This window comes from Rhinolophus sinicus, linkage group LG16 (assembly GCF_036562045.2).
Source record: "Rhinolophus sinicus isolate RSC01 linkage group LG16, ASM3656204v1, whole genome shotgun sequence".
Classification (NCBI taxonomy): domain Eukaryota; kingdom Metazoa; phylum Chordata; class Mammalia; order Chiroptera; family Rhinolophidae; genus Rhinolophus; species Rhinolophus sinicus.
Window position 1 is genome coordinate 23,787,855 of NC_133765.1, and position 17,842 is coordinate 23,805,696.

At 43.8% G+C, this 17,842-nt stretch overlaps 1 protein-coding gene across 2 annotated transcripts in view; it reads right to left on the reverse strand.

Annotated features, from left to right (window-relative positions):
- MYO18B (myosin XVIIIB) overlaps positions 1 to 17,842 on the reverse strand; it is a 242,799-nt gene that overhangs the window by 98,050 nt on the left and 126,907 nt on the right. For both annotated transcript variants that reach the window (XM_074321365.1, XM_074321364.1), the window contains 4 exons: positions 16,940 to 17,063; positions 15,922 to 16,122; positions 12,011 to 12,121; positions 7,805 to 7,909 (listed from right to left, as the gene is read on the reverse strand). In XM_074321365.1, the coding sequence (XP_074177466.1) occupies positions 7,805 to 7,909; positions 12,011 to 12,121; positions 15,922 to 16,122; positions 16,940 to 17,063 (541 nt within the window). The remainder of the gene's footprint in view (positions 1 to 7,804; positions 7,910 to 12,010; positions 12,122 to 15,921; positions 16,123 to 16,939; positions 17,064 to 17,842) is intronic.

Consider the following 17,842-nt stretch of genomic DNA (forward strand, 5'->3'; position numbering starts at 1 on the left):
TAGAAATAGAGTGCTCACCTAAACAACACTGAATTAGCATCTCTGAAATAACCTAACAGCCCCCCTCCTCTTCAGGGGACCAAAGGGGGGAAATGGCACCAATGATCAGATGGGGAGTTTTAAAGAAAATGGGGCACAGGTGCCTCACCCCTGGGACTCAGTCTCTACAGAACTGGATATCTGTGTCTCTGTACCAAGTGCAACCATTTCCTGCGATGCTCAGGATGCCCTGAGATATTCTAGAAAGAATGTGACATTTAGAACGAGGTGGCCCAGGCTTTTAAACCCTAGCTCGCCACTTCCTGGTGGGGGGAACTGGCTGAGTCATGTCACCTCTCTGAACCTGAATTTCCTTATCTATAAAAGAAGAGGTTAAACACACGCACACACACACACACACACACACACACACACACACACACACCTATCCTCCATGTTGAGATAAAACAAAAATCAGATGTGATAATGTATCAGAAAGCACCTTGTACTCTGTCAAGTGCTATACAAATATAAAGGATCATGTATATTGTCTGATGACCTAGAATGTACTCCTTTAGATTTTGTATTATTATTTCTCTACCACCAGTTTCAATTCTTTGAAAAATTAACAAAAATAGCCTCTTTGTTCTCAGAGGCTATATACACACACACACACACACACACACACACACACACACACACATACAAGAGGTGCCAAAAAAGGGTAAACACATGACTTGTATTCATCTTTTGTTATTGGTATATATTGAGTATTACAATTTTAATAGTTTTTTTTCCTTTCTTAAAATGTGTATATGTGTTTTTGGCACCGTGTGTTTTTGTATGTGTCTAATTTTTTTTTTCATATTCTCACCTGCTGAACTGAGCTGAGGACTAAGCATTGTGCCAGGTCCTTTGTCACATGTCATTGCATTTAACTCCTGTAACAGCCTCTTAAAAACAGACCTTGTAATTATTATTATTATTATTGCCCTGATAACAGTGGTAATAGCTTACATTTACAGAGGGCTAAGTGTCAGACACTCATCTAAACTCTATGGCTATTAGCACATTTAGTCTTTATGACGAAGCTATGAGGTGTGTAGTATTATGATTCCCATTTTACAGATGATGAAACTGAGTAGTTTGCCCAAGGTCACCTGGCTAGCAATAAGTGGCAGAGTGAGGAGATGAACCCAGCTTTTCTGACTGCAAAGAGGTAATTTTAGTAAAACATACAATGAGAGAGGTATGTTTTGTTCTCTACTTTTAAAAAAGGTGTTATGAAGGCACAGCGGGGCGTCGTCCAGCTCATGCTGGGATGGCACTGGGAAGAGTCTTAGATAAGTAGGACCTAACTAGGTGAGGTGATGGAATGACACTACAGGTAGAAGGCACTGCAGGAGCAGAGAGGGTTGAGAAGCGTCCTGTATATGAGACTTGTATATGCGACTCTGGGTGATTGACTGAGAGTAAAACATGGGGGAAAAGCAAGTCACAGAGTGAGAGAAGTTACCTGGGGCTAGCACATGTCTTGTGAGCTGCCTGGGGCTCTTAGGTGCTGTCATGGAGGCACCGCTGACAGAACTGATTTGGAGATGGTGAGTGATCTGCCCAAGGTCATGTGTGACTCTGCAGGCATTTGAGCCCAGACAGCTCAGCATTAGAGTGCAAGTCTCTAATCATTGCACCATCGTGCCTAGTGGAACCTGAATCCCGATTTACTCACTTGAGTCCAGGTTCTTTGCCATGATTGCATTCAAGCAGTGTGCTTGGCATGTTTCTTGTTTTGGTGTCTGTTCTTGTGCTGCACACATCCTATGGGGCAACTCGGCATCAGGAACATTCCCTGATGTTGGCAGTGACCGTGCAGTAGGATGTCTCATTCTACCATCTTTACCGCCAGAAAGACCCTGAAAATGCTGCCACCATCTCCTTTTCAGAGGGATCATTGCAAACCAAATTCACAACAAAATCTCAGACCAAATCCGCCTCCCCTTCATAATGAATTGCTACCAGAGAGGAGGGGGAGAAAGACTCATTAGGTTAATGGGAAATAAATGTCACTGTGCAAGTTCACATTTTACAGCACACAGATTCAAATTTAGATAAAGCTGGTGAATAATTAACCAATAAATCTAAATGATGCTTAGTGATGTTGTGGGGAAACTGTAGTCAAACCTCAATTGTTTCACCATTAATCATAAAGGCAAATTGTTTGGGTAGTTGTTAAATGCCTGTAGTCAAAGAACTCTCTGAGCACTTTAAAATGATGATTTGACAAGGTTGTTAGGGATAACCAAGGTACTTTACAGATGGGGAAATGGAGGTTTGGAACCAGAATGTGTGTTGCTGAAGGGTGCACAGCAGATGAATGGCAGAGCTGGACTCACGTATAACATTATGAAAAAAGATGGTCCACAAAAGATGGTTCTAGTTCACTGGATCTGAATCACTCCTAAGCAGCATGGTGTTAGTTTTTTCTTTTTTTTTAATTACAGGCCTTCAAATAATATAGACCTCATTTCAAATTCACCTAGGCTACTGACAAGCTCTATGATCTTAGACAATTTGCTTTACCTTTTAAACTTTACTTCTTTCATTTATATGCAGGAATTAATAATACCTATCTCACAGCATTGTTGTGAAAATTAAATAAAGTATTTCAGGAAAAAATCATGATTAAGTACTTATCTTAAAATTGATAGGTGACTACCAAAAGAATAGAAATGTGATGTGTAGCTTTAGAATTAGCAACAGAGCAAAACGGACCACAGAAAACATTATCAATCTATCCAAAAGCAGGAAAGGGATAAAGGAAGAAGCAAAGAAAAGGGACAATGAACCAACAAACACTAAACACAAAAGAGGAGACTAGAAATAATTTCAAATATATCAGAATTATAATAAATGTAAATGAACTAAATTGTCCTATGAAAAGTTAGAGACTAAAATATTGGATTAAAGGAAATATACACACTCACACATTTGAAAATGTTGAAAATTAAAGGATAAAAAAAGGTCTTACAGGCAAACTAAAAGAAATCAAGCAAAATGAAGTAAAGCAAAAATCATTAATGAAGAAAACAGAGATATCATATAATAATCAAAAGAACAATCTAGACCCTGCCAAGAAAATGAAACAATAAACTTAGATGCACCTAAAAATATAACCTCAAAATATATAAAGAGAAACTAAAACAGAATTATAAGCAAAACTTGACAAAACCACAATCATAGTAGGAATATAACAGAACTCTCCCAGAAACAAATCAAACAGACAAAACCAAAGTTAATAGAAAGTGGTTTTTAGTATATTTTAACTTTTTATTTATGGTTCATGCTTTTATATTTGGGTACACTATTTGAATTACAAAGTTAACAAACTTGATCCATTTGTCATGTATGGAACCCTATGCCTCAAAAATAACTAGATTCTTTTCCAGTTGATAATTTATGAAACTTGATCATGAACTGAGGCAGCAAAGAGGTCTCAATAATTTCAAATAAAAAATATTATGCATTCTATCATGTTATGTGTCCAAAGTGACACTAAATTAAAAATGAACAATAAAAAGTTACTCCAAATAATCCCAAATATTAATAGATTTAACACTCATTTCTAAACAACTTACAGGTTAAAGGAAGACATCACAAAGGATATGACATGTTTAGAATGTAAAACATAAAATGAAAAACATTTCAAATAGAATAAGCAATATTGAAAATGAGCTACAATTTTCCACATGAAACCTCAAGGAAGAGAACGAACGATATCTGAATTTATGTTCAATTATGTTCAATTATGATTACAGAACTTCATGATAGTAATCAAATGTTTACCCTACTTCCTAAAAGAAACTGGGCCCAAATAGGTTTACAGGCAAATTGTATAAACCTTCAAAAACTACATAATTCAAATTTTATAAAAATTATTTCAGACATAGTTGTAAGCTCATTTTATGAGGTTAGTACAACACCAGACAAAAGCAGTATAAGACAATAAAATTACAAACCAATATTATTTATGATCCTGGTTTCAAAACTCCTGAATAAAATGTTAGCAATTCAAAAGAGCAGTGAATTAAAAATCATGTGACTCAGTAAGGTTTATCTGGGAAATCTAACAGGACACATTGTAATATCTAAAATAAAATATACTACATTAATAGATAAGTGAGACAAGTCATAGGATTATTAACAATTGCAGAAAAAGCATCTGCTAATATTCAACAACCAGACTTTTTTTTTCAAATATGAGAAAATTACAAATAGAAGATGGATTTAATCTGATTAGATTTACTTATAAAATACACACTGCAAATGTCATGTAAGTGATGAAATGGTGGAAGCATCTCTGTACAGGTTAGGAACAAGAAAAGGATTCCCACTTCTCTACCATTCGCTCTTATACTAGAGGTGCATACCAATGAAATAAGGTAAGAAAAAGAAATAAGAGGTCTAAAGAGTGGAAAGGAAGAGGCAAAGCTATTCTTCTTTCCAAATGACAAGACTGTCTAGACAGAAAATCCAAAGAAATCTACAGACAAAATATGAAAATTAATGGTTGCTGGATACAAGGTCAACACAATAATAGGCAGTATTCACATGTGCCACAATAACTAAGTGAAACATAGAATACAGAAAAATATTCTTTTCATAATAGTCACAGAAACTACAAGTTTCCAAGAAATAAATCTAACAAAAACATTCAAGATTTATAGGAAAGAAATAATGAAATATATAATTAAAATATTTTATTATAATTATAAAAATATTATTTTATAATAAAATAATAAAACATTATGAAAGCCATAGATATATGGAGATATATGGCACTCACATGAATGCAATGATTCAATATAAAAAAATACGTCAATTCTTCCCAACTCACTTCCAACCAATGCATTTGAAAATCACACCAGGCTTTGTTATGGAATCTTCATAAGAAGATTAAAGAACTCTAGAACAGATAAGACAATTTTAAAGACAGGCAAGGGAAGCTGTCCTACGAGTTGTCAAAACTCAGCATTGAGACCATATTGTGCAGGAATAGGCAAATAACCCAGTTTAACAAAATGGGTAGCCCATGAACACACTCCTTCACACATGGAAATTGTAGAAAAAATTATTCATGAACTGAAACAAAGGTTATATATAAGGAAAAAAAATAGATTCCTACATCAGACTACATACCAAAATAAACTCTAGGTGGACTAAAGACCTTAAAAATGTTCAAAACCTTAGCACTTTAAAAAAATGTAGTGAAATATCTTTATGAATTCAGGGAAAGCTACCTTACGTTATAAAAGCACAAACCATAAAATGTAACTGATTAAATGACTATTTAAAAAAACCACTTTCAATTAAGTGAAGGGTACCATGAAGTGAAATGATTTTCCATAGAGTAGGAGATATTTGCAACATACATAACCCAAAATGACTCTAACATCTTACACAAGAATCACGAATGACCAATAGACGAAAAGGAGACGTTGAAAGACTGAACAGGAAATTCACATCAGAGAAAACCGTAATAAATGCGAAGAACGTACAGCTTCACTAGTAATACGGGACAAGGGGAGACACAGTACAATTTAACACTCAGTGACTGGTAAACATTTTTTAAATGTCTGGCAGTGCCACATGTTAGTAAAGATGTGGGGAAGCAAAATAAACAAACAAATCTGCAACTGACAGTGTCAACTGTCACAGTCCCTTTGGGGGAACAATTTGGGCAATATCTAATAATTCCAAAATGATAACATTCCTAGGAAACAGTGATTCCTCCTCCTAGCTGCACGGCCTGGAGAAGCTTGCACGTGTGCTCAGGAGACATATGTAAGAATACGCATTGCTGGTGTGTGTCTTAGAGTGGAAACAACGACATATGCACCAGTGGAAGATGGAATTTAACAAAATGAATACTGTGTAGTAGTTAAAATGAAGGAATTAGGCCTACATGTACGTATTATCATGGCCTAGTATCACAAACATAGTTCAGAGGGGGATAAAGTACAGAATCATATGTACTGTACATGGCTCAAGTTTAAACATACATGCAGAGGAATTCACACTCCAACCTCAGGATAGTGGTTTCCCCTGGGAGGGAGGGAAGTAGACGGGAGAGAGGAGAAGAGGATTAGGACAGGGAACCACCAACTGTTTCTGAAATGTTTTGTTTCCTTAAAAATATCGGAATCAAACATGGGCAAAATATTCATGTATGTGAACCCTGGGTGCTTGGTGCACAAACATCCATTAGATGCCTCGTTCTACTTTTCCTGGCTTTAGCAAATGTCTTAATAATTGAAAACATTTCAAATGATCAAATACGATACTTCATTGAAAGACTCCAGCGTGGTGACTAACACAAAAGCAGCATTTTATTTCTTTAAAGTTACCTTCCGTTTGCACGTCCAGTTTCTTTGATTTTAGCAATATTTATAAAAAGCTTCCTTCACGGAGTTACCTGCTTTGTTTTCTCGAATGGACTACGCTGAATAGAATTCGACCTTCTCCTCCTGATTCCCAACTATCATTCGCGAATCAGCTGTTGGGCTGTTCTCTCTTGCACTGATGCTAAAGGGAAAGAGTCACCCCAGGGGCTCTACACTCAATATCCCCAGTTTACTCAGCTGAAAAGCTGCAAAACCCAGAGAAGGAAAATCGTATACCTTTCCTGTTGATTCTCTCCAGTTCCAACTGACATAATCCTTTTTTCCCCCCAAATAAACAATGACCACCTTTGTCTGAGGCCTGACTGCTAGAGATGCCCATTTGAAGCGGGCCCCACATTTCTTTGTGAATAAACAAATGACTCTGGGGGAAGGCTATTGACGGCAAGATCATTACGAATTAAAAGACAATGAGTGCACGGTAAGCAATACATTAAAATACACTCCCCTGTGAGTGTTAAAAGAAATCGTAGAAGCCACCAGCATTCCTCTCCAAAGTTGGGGTCCTGTGTCACAGCAGCACAGGCAGGGGACCGAACATTTGGGGGATGGAGAAGCGATTCCTCCTTGCTCTGAAAGCAGGAGCTGGCTCTGGGCTCTGCTGGTTGTTTTATTTACAGCGGTGCTTCTCTCTAAAGGGGGAGGTAGGTTTTGTCGTCCAGGGACATCTAGCAATGTCCGTGGGCGTTTCTGGTTGTCACAACTAGGGGGTGTGCTACTGGCACCTAGTGGGTGGAGGAGGCCAGGGATGCTGCTCAGTGTTCTACCATGCACGGGACAGCCCCCCGGGAAAGAATGATGCAGCTGGAAAGGTCCCCAGTGCTATGGATGAGGATGCTGATATTCCATGATGGCAACAACCCCGCTAAGCTTGTTTTCCAGAAGCTCAGGCAGTTCACTAGCCCACCCAAAGCCGTGTAGACAGAAGTGGCCCCGTTGGGGTTTAAAGCCACATTTGCCTGACTCTGAGCCTGGCTGCCTCGAGCAAAACTCTTGTTCTCACAAGAGACCAGCTGTGAGCGCAGTGGCCATTCACACGCACCCCATGCAGGTCGGGCTGCCTGCACTCTCACGCCAACAGCTGCTGAAGGCAAGGTGACTCATCTGTCACTCTGCCTGGGCCCACTCTCTTTATCCTCATGGGTTCTTCCAAGAACGCTGCTGTGTGTGAACCCCAGAAGTTCCCCCTTTGAAGAGCCAGTGATAAGGACAGGGACAGAATTGGTGGAGAAGAGGGCAAAGCAGGTGGAGCCAGCTGAAAGGTGGGGGCCATGCCTCTCGCTGGCCTCCCCATGAATGCTTCTCCCTAACAGGGCCCGAGGCAGGGAACACGTCCTCCCAAATGTCTGCTCGTGTCCTCCCCTTACCTGGTCACAGAGGGTTCCGATTAAGCCTTCCAAATCCTGCTTCTCATGGAGGACCATCTGTTTCTCCTCGTATTCTTGCTCCAGCTGCATTTCCAGCTGGCGGAGCTGTGGGCACAAAGGGTAGATGCAGGCATAGGATACATGAGCTCCATCTGGACAAACCCCACAAGGCAGGGACCCTCCCGAGGAAGACGGAATGTGAGGCTCAAGGCCCCTCTCCCAGTCCCACAAAGGTTGCCCTGGAACTTAGAAGCAGGTGTCTCTGTCGGAGAACTTAGGAACCTAAAAGCTTAGGAACGGGACAAGTATGGGGAGAGCTGGCCAGTTTTGAGGAGCCCCCTGCCATTCACTCCGAAGCTCCGCCTCCAGTTTCCTACCCATTTCCAAACGGATGTCTCCCTCCTATGTGATGACCTAGCTTGAATATTTACAAGTCTTGGCACTCTGACTTTTTAAGGTTTTGCACAACATTATATCCAATATATTAAAATGCGTCCACCTCCTTGATTAAATATGTAAATATACTATGATACAGTAAGAAATAAGTCTCCTTGGAGATGATTTGGTGTTATGGGCTGCATGTGTGTGTCCCTCCAAAACACATCTGTTGAAACCCTACCCCCAATGCAATGGCATTGGGAGGTGAGGCCTTTGGGCAGTAATTAGGTTTAGGTGACAACATGAGGGTGGGGCCCCCGTGATGGGATGAGCGCCCTTATAAGAAGAAACACCAGAGAGCTTCCTTCCTCTCTCTTTCCACCTAAAACGAGGAGGCGGTTGTCTACAAGCCAGAAAGAGGGCCCTCACCAGACACCACATCTGCCGGCACTTCGTCTTGGATTTCCAGCCTCCAGAACTGTGAGGAATAAATGTTTGTTGTTTAAGTCACCCGGTCTGTGGTATTGTTATAGCAGCCCTAACTGGCTAAGAGATTTGACTACACGGAACTCATTGACTTTACAGTTAGCGCTGATTTCTCAGCCATCACCCAGCAAGGGCGGCATTCCCTGCTAGAGTGAATACCCCACCTGCTTTGCACACCCTCTTCCCCACCAGCCTCTCTCAGGTGTGTTATGTTACTGCTTTATCCTCCTTAACCTCGTGCCTTCGATGACCCTATTTCACAGATGGGCAAACTAGTGCATACCCTTATGCCAATCGTTGCTAAGAGCAGTTCGTTGTTGGTCTCCTGGCCCTACACAGTCAGCCCACACAGCCGGCCATCAGCATTCCTGCCCTGGTTGCTAACAATTGATTTCCTGCCATGGTGAGAGACAGACTGAGCAGAGCAGTCACCAGATATGAAGTCAATATGAGCGTCTGTCATAAGGAGAGAAACACCTTTCTCTGACCTCTCTCTCTCCCTTTATAAATCTGTCCCCGGGAAAGTCTCAGGAAGGCCTGGGTCACATCCCCAGCTCACTGGGGCTCTGGCTCAGGGCACTCATCGTGCTTTGCAGCGCTCTTGAAATGCACCAGAAACGGTGCAACCTTTGCTGGAGGCCACACGGGCAGGGACTGAGGGCTTTTGTCTCCTGACCCATGGAAGAGAAAAAATAGGGATTGATGGTCACTTAGGTAGCAATAAAGCTCATTTCAAAACTTCTAAGAGAGCTATAAGGCACTCTACTCACATCTGCTTTCAGAATGAACGCTGGAACAGCTCAAACAAATTTTGAAAAGTATATAAAGTAATAAAAACTATATATCAAGCAAGGCAAAGTTTTCTGGAGTGTACTCAGTAGAATATTTCCCCGTGCTGTTGTGCTGTTCACAGGTATGATGTGGGAGGGGACAGAAATCTCTGCTAGAAGAAGTGCGAGGACCACTGAGTTGACAAGTTCTTCAGTGCAGGACTTATCAGAGCCTTTGTTAAGTTTTTGTGCATGAAGAGCTATGGGATGCAGCATTGCCCAAGGTTGATTCTATCAAGTGCTTCCTAAATGCCCTTTCGTAGTTCAAATATTTTGGGTAGGGAAAGCTTGTATCTTGATTAAGAGACGAGGCTTTGGACAGTCTAAGACAGACCTAAGTTCAAGTCCTAGCTCAGGCACTCCCCAGATGGGTAACCTTGGGTAAGTCACTTCACCTGTAGAACCAGGACAATCAATCCTTACAGAGTTCTTGTGAGGATTAAGTAAATTGAAAAACATTAAGAACCCAGCTTGGTGCAGGGCGCCCCATGGATATTCAAAGAATGCCGTTCATGTCTCCCAAATATGCAGTAATGGGAAATAAGTAGAAAGCGGCCCTTTCATGATTACTCCCAGCACTTTACAGTTTACAAGTTATTTCCCATTCTTTTATCTCCTCCTCACAAGAGTGTAGGGGAGGCAGAACATGTTTGATCATTGCTCTCATTTCATAGATGAGAAACCAGAGTCTTGGGGAAGTTACAAGACGTACTCAAGGGCACACCATTCTGGATGAGCCCAAATCATTGACTTTTTCTTTCCAACCCTGGGGAATTGTAGGGGGAACCCGCTGGGCCCCTCAGGATGAGCCACAGGAACCTGAGATAGCAGATGCAGTAGCATCAACCACGGGGAGTAGAGAATGGGCTCACTTCTTAAACACTCCTCTGGAGTGATGACAGGGTGTCAAGGCAAGCTGACAGGTCCCAGTGGGGTCCTGACAATCACCAGTGCCCCCGTCAGCCCTGCCCAGGATGATGCTCCACTGTGGGCTTTGCAGGGTACCAAGAACATGTACCTCCTTCTCTTCGATGGATTGATCATGTCTAAGAGCAAGTCGGCCACCAGGCTGGTTCCCTGGTGCCTCCGGGAGGGCCGGCTGCCTAGACATCCACACACACCAGCATTACTCATCCACCTCCAACAAACAAGGATTCCATTATAAAATTCTGTGCCATGTTTCCTTATCTGTGATCTCCTTGAATCTTCACTGTCACCCTGCAGAGTAGCCATTATTAACCCACATGATAAATGAGAAAAGGGAGACTTTATAGCAACGTTATTGGTGTCTCTCAAGACCCACATTTGGTCGTGGATGGAGTTGGGACTTACTCCAGGCCTCTGAGACTCCAAATGCAATAGTAGTATTGCTTTTCTTTTCATGAACAGGCTCTCTGTGACCAGAGCTGGTGAGAGAGCCGGGAGCCAAGGAATGGGATGGATTTGAGTTGAAGTTGAGGGTTTTAAAATCACTTTCCTAAGATCACACAGTTGTTACATGGAAAGTGCAAAGATTCAAATCAAGAGTCTATGAATTCCAACACCCCAGCTCTCAACCCTTAGCGTCTAGAGGTTTCTGCAGAGAGACTGTTTAGGGAGCTAATAAGAGGAGTCAACTCTGGGAAGTGCTACCCAGCACCTTCTTGGAGAGTCACCATGCACACAGGCTGTGACAGACCCCAAGAAGCCCTAGAATGACCAAACCTGTTAAATGAGTCTTCACCCAAAGCTTTCCAGTAATGCCGTTTGAAGGATTCATTTTGCATTCATATTGGTCCATGTATCTATAAGGATATTTATCCCAGCATTGGTTATAATAACAGAAAATCAGAGACATCCTAAGTATCCACAGACTTGGTGAATAAATCAGAACCCCTGCCTGAGATGAACTACTTTTAAGCCATAAAACGTGTAGGTTAGATCTGTATCTACTGACATGGAAGGAGGCCCAGGACAAACTGCCATGTGAACAGCAGACTTCAAAACAGCCTGACCCCCATGCAGGGAAAATGCTAGCTCTACAAATATGTATGTGTGTGCGTGTGTATCTAGGGAAAAAGAGATAAAATAAAATTTAAAAATAGTAAGAATGATGGTTTCCAGGTGGTCAGAGTTCAAGGGTCTGTTGCTTTCTTATGCACTGTTTGAAACGTCTGCAGAGAGCTTGGATAAACTGTAAGAAATTACAGTTGCCAGGGAAATAGCCAGAAGGGACTGGTCCCCTTTTTGGGACACCTAAGTCCTTACCAGGGCATCAGTCATGTGGCATTATTGGCTCTTGGCAGAAATCTTGGGGTGATTAACAGTTCCAGAGGCTTCTGGACATTTCTCGATCATATTTATGACAGGTACTTCTGCTCCAGCACTTAGGAAGCATGTAGGGAGCTGAGGTCTCAGGTGGTTGCAGAAAGAGCCTGTTTCCAGTCCCTGCAGCCCCATCCCTCTAAGGGAGAGGACCCAGGAGTGGGCCTTCCAGGGGCCCAGGGCACAGCTGTCGTCACTGCTCACGTACCCGCTTCTGGCAGGACTGGCGGACGTCCTCCAACTCCTCCTCCTGGTCCTCGCGGTCCTTCTGATGCATCTGCTTCATCCGCACGATCTCTAGCTCAAACCGCTGGCGGAGCTGGGGAGCAGCAAGTACAGCACGTGAGGGGGGGGGCGTCACCCACTCCCCTGGCCCTCCATGTCATCCTTGACATTCCAACTGCATTTTTCACCCCCCTCCCCAGGTGCCCAGAAGGTCAGACACAGTCGATAAGTAGCCCAAATGCTGCTCTGCCCCTTACTGTGGTCATAACAGACATCACTAATCAATCTGTGGTCATAACAGACATCACTAATCAATCACACCCTTTTCCACTGAGTTTAGATGTAGCCTCAGAATCCTTCTCAACACTCTTAATGAAACAAATTTGTCATCCCTGGAGCAGGCCCTCAGTGAAGGTTTTTTTTGGATGGGTGGATAGGTGAGTGGATGGATCGCAGGATAAAAATTTATTTGTGACGATATGCAAACCTGGAAAAGGAGATAATGGGCCCAAAATGTTTCCTTGGACAATTGACTTTGCCCCTGATTGGTCCCCTTTCTCTGTAGCAAACAACGATCTTAGAATTCTATAAGAATTAAATGAAATGATCCGTGTACAGCACTTAGCACAGTGCCTGGCATATAAATATTACTTTTCTCTTTCCCCGTAGTTTTGAAGACAGAAAGGACAGTCCCCTCCCTGCCTGGTAGCCTGACATGCTAAGAGCTGTGCTCCCCTGAAGGACTCGTCTCGTAAATGAGACCCTCCCACACTTGCTCAGAACAGGCAGAGAGCTGTGCATGACGTTTACACTGCGTGACGTCATACGAAAGTTTCTGAAACTGGAGGCAGAAGGTCTGGGTTCCAGTTCTAGTTCAAGATTTCGCTTTCTTGATGTGCGTAATTGAGAGACTGACCCAAGCTCTTACTCCTCAAATTTTGTGGCACCTTAGAATTTCCTGCTATATTTTTTAAATTTGGATTTCAGAGCTTCGCCCTAGACCTATGGAATCAGAATCTTCAGGGTCTAGGGCCCCAGAAGCTCTACTTTTCAGCTCTCGTTTATCTATAATACTCTGCAATGCTACTGGTCCACGGAGAAGCACTGGGAACTCATACTGGGGTTACGTTGCAGAAACTTTAACTTGCTGACCGTTTACCAACCTGCCCCCGCATTTCTCACCAAACTTCCAGAAGGTTACAATTACTGTCCCTCACATGGAAATTAAGCTGAGAAAAAACAATCCTCGTCTTTCAAAATGTGGTTACTATTCTCTGCTATGTAGGACTGGGGTGAAGGGGGAAGAGGATAGTGTACATAGGAGCCCCTATTATAGTTCCTGGCATAAAGTATGCTCATTTTAAATGTCACCTTCCTTCCTTGCCTCCTCTAAAATGACAGAGGTTATGGGAAGATAATCCAAAATGAGAAGCTTATGGAAGTAAATATAATATTTCTTTTTCATTTTTTCCTAGCCTCTCAGACACTCCTGACATCTGCAGTACCATTTATGTCAAGCTTATATGTGTACACATAAAATCCCCTAGAAAAAGTGCCATATTGTAATCAATAACTATCTCCGGGATACCTACAAGGGCACAATGCAGCAGGAAGTTACGGGTGAAGCTAAAGATGAGTGAAAGTGCTGAGTCAGCCTCTCCTCCCGTGTAAGGGGAGGATGGACAATTTAGAAGCTGCAGTAACTTTCAGGTCCCTGAGGTCGTGAGCCTGTGCCCCGTTCCTGCATCCCCATGATTTCTGCCTCTGAGCACTGAGTGGTCCCCTGGTGGCCTCTTAAAGGGTTAGCACAATTTTCCAAAGCACTTGCTTTTTTCTTGACTCTGGGTTGCTAGGTGATACTGCACTATCCTCCATGCCCCCTAATGTCCTACATGGATATTCCCCCTCCTTCGTGAACTTTTACAGATTCCTAGGTGGGCTTGGGAGGAAACTAGGGGATTGACAAGACTCAGATTTCACCGTACAGATGAGGAGACTGAAGCCTAGAGAAAACGGGGTTTGCCAAAGGTCATGCAGACAGCGAGCTGCCGTGTGGACCTCATCTACAGGAAACGTAACACAGCTCCTTAAATGCCACATGCCTTTCCTGCCTCCAGGCTTTTGCATGGACTATTCCTCCTGCCGGGAATTCTCTTGATCAGCCAACTCGGACTCATCCGTCAGCTTTGGTAAATGTCACTTCCCCCAGGAATTCCCTATTTCCTCGGCTCGGCTCCCAAGACCAGATCTGCAAGTTACACTTTCCGACAACACTCAGCGTGACTATGAACGTCAGGAGACTACACATGGCTTGTTTGCAGCTGCACCCTTCACATCTGCACGGTGCATGACACAAAGTAGGTGCTTAATAAATATGGGTTGACTGAGGGAGTAAAGGAGCTGTTTTCCGAACTGCTCCAGACTCTGTTCCTCCATGTCCACCACTCCTGGGTTACAATACTCAGCAATACTCCATCCTGATGGAGTAGGAGGTAAACGAGAAGCAAGGGTGGGCACCCCAGCCTTCCCCCCATACTCCACCCCCAACCTCCAACCCCACTCCCTCACTCTCCTATCTTCCCACCTCCCACTTCATCAGAGCTGCTCAGAGTTCCCTGCTTTACATATTTACACTGCCTGGTCCAATTTTCCCAACCTTAAAACCTCTCCAAAATAATTGCCCCATATGAAATCCCACATGAGAAATTCCTTTAGAGCTAAGCATCAGGAAAAGCCTTGCTTCCCCTTGAAAAACTGGTTTGTTTTTCTCTTGGGGATAATAAAAAAGCATGCAACTCACATTTCCTTTTTCTCTCTGGCCACTAGGAATTTTAAAGCTAAAACAATTAAGTGTGTAAGATCCCATGTTTTGCATATCTGCACATTAATTCACTGCCCCCTCCCTAGCATCTATTTTAATTTGTGTCTTTTTGGTTAGGATTGTTTTATTTTTAATTTTTGTATTTGGTTATGCATACATCTTATAAGCTGCCTCGAATTCTTTATGGAACCAGGTAGGCATATAAAAAAACAAGCAGACGAATAAAATATTAATTTGATAGTTCATTGAGGGTGCCGGCACGGGAGTATTTGATATGCCTGTCTTACTCCCCTTAGTTATTTTGCATTTCCCAAAGACCAGCACGCCAATTTTCCTTGAGAGTATACGCAATGCTGTGTACATAGTAGGTTGCCAGGCACCGTGGAGTCACATGGCCCAGGCTCAAAATCCCGTCCCTGCCACTTTCTCTACACCTCTGGGCCTCAGCTTCCACATCTGTAAAGTGGAGATAATACTAATAATATCTCACCACCTAGATTCTTGTGGAGAGTCATGAGGTGATACACAGGGAGAGGTTGGAGCTGAGTCTGGTACACGACAGTGCTCAATAAATGTCAGACATTGGGTCAGCGGTTATTAATTGAGCAGCAATTAGGTACCTGGCCTCATTCTAGGTTCTAGGGAGGCCCTATAAGAAAGATCAACCATAAAAACCCTGCCTTCCTGAAACTTATATCCTGATGGGGGAGAGAAGCATTGAGCAAAATTTGTGTTAAATACTAGCGAATGGGATGGCAGGTACTGTGAAGAAGAACAAACCAGCTAAGGAGATGGAAAGTGAATGTGGCCTGGAGGTTGGGCTATTTTCAAGAAGGTTATCAGGGCAAGCTTCTCGGAAGAGGTGACACTGAAGCTTGCAGGACGGTAGGATTGGGCTAGAACATGAAGGACCCGAATGTCAGACCCAGGGATTCAGAGGTTCTTGGGGGTAATAGGGAGCCACAGCAGGATGAGGAGCAGCTGAGAGAGTACCCATCTCACATTTTAATAACATGCCTCTGCATTGGTGCCAGCATGGGTCAGGGCATTGCCCCCAGACAAGGCTCTTCTACCTGCTCCAGCTGCTTGATGGTGTTTTCCTGCTGGTTCTGGATTTTCTGTTGCTCCAGGGCACTGGATTCCAGCTTCCAGAGCTTCTCCTTCAAGCCAGGGACACAATTTTCCCCCAGAGAGGGCGCCTCCAGCAGCTCCCGCTTCTGGGCCTGTAGCATCTCCACCTCCTGCTGCAGCTGTGAGGTTTCCTGCTCCTTTTGCTACAGAGACAAAGAGGGCAGAGCTCTGGAGTCACATGACACAACCCCCCTCCAGGGTCACCTCCGCGACCTACTGGCTTGGTGCTTTCCACTTTGCAGTGCAGGCCAGCTCTATGTCAGCTCCAGACCCTCACAGTGTCCCCTGTGGGACACCAGGGGCTGCTCTCTGGAACAGCACAGACAGGCAGGGGTGGGAGGGTGATGCCACTGACCCTAGAGATAGACCTCAACGCACATAAATGGAGTGCTTGCCCCATGTGTAAGCTGTACACCTGCTGAGGCTGGGATTGAGATGGAGCAGGGAGGACAGTGTCCAGAAATGACTCCTCCAGGTGAGAACGTCACCTCCAGGAGCAAAGAGCTTTGGGCTAGCTCATAAAGGAGCTGCACGCCAGGCTAAGAGGTTTAGAAATTCTCCCAGGGGTAATAGGGAGCCACAGCAGGGGGAGGAGCAGCCTGTGTCCTATTTCAATAAAACCCCTCTGCACTGGAACCTGCATGGGACAGGGCACTGCCCCTGGATTGGGCTACAGCTAACTCTATACCATGCCTCTCACAGCCCCCAGGTGGGCACCTTGGCATTCGTGCAGGGGACCAGAACGATTTCCATACATCAAGCGAGGGAGGTCTGATCATCCAGCTGCCATCTGCTGTTTGTTTTATGAAGGCATGCTGGGGTCCACGACTCCAGCTGGCTGGCAGACCGGCACACCCACCCAGCATTCCCTCCCTGTCAGCATGTACAGCAGGTGCACGGTGGGTTTTCCTGAGACCCAGAAACCAAGAGCTGAGAGGCTCCGTGCCCTCCATCCCTTACTTTCAGCTGTTGCTGCAGCCGGCCCAGTTCCCACTGGACACTGGTGTTTTCCTGGGTCACTTTCTCGCGGAGGCCCTTCTCAAACACGGACTCACCCAGGGCCTGGGCCAGCTGCATGTCAAACCTGTCCAAGCAAAACACATGTCAGGGCACGGAGGTGGGGTACCTGGGGCAGGGGAGGACAGGGGCTGGCAGAGGTAGTAAGCTTGCTGAGAACGGGAGAGAGGGGGAGGGAGGGAAGGAGGGATGGAGGGAGGGAGGGAGGGAGGGAGGGAGGGAGGGAGGGAGGGAGAGAGAGAGAGAGAGAGAGAGAGATGGAAGGCGTTGCTTGATGCTTTTATGTCAGGTTGTGGATGTGGGGTAGGAATCTGGAATACCAAAGAGCAACTTTTAAGGTTTATATAGAGTTTCTGCAAACATACTGAATACATATTTAAAATGTGATAAAAATAAGAGTAGACAAAACTATGTAAAGATAGAGAGTAAGAATTAAAAACATATATAGAGAAAAAGCTCATCTATCTGGTGTGCCAATATATGCCAAGAACCTTTAACGCTACAAGGCCCAAGTTTGGCATCTGATAATCACAAATGGATGAATGTGCACGTCCACACAAACAAGGGAATAGGCTACGTTTCATATTTTATGTGATGTTGTTGGTCTTCTACACTCACAACCCATATCAGAGCACAGTAATTGTTGATACAATGCTGGACATTTACACAGTCAGTCTTGCCTTCATGTGTTTCCCCAGCAGATCACACAAAGCCTATATAGTCCTATTTAGGACCGTCCAGGGAATTAGGAAATGGCTCATTGGGGGCCCACCTGCCCCTCCAGGATGGTGAACACGGGGTGAGAAGCACTTCTTGCACTTTACATCATTCCGTGGAGTTGTCGCA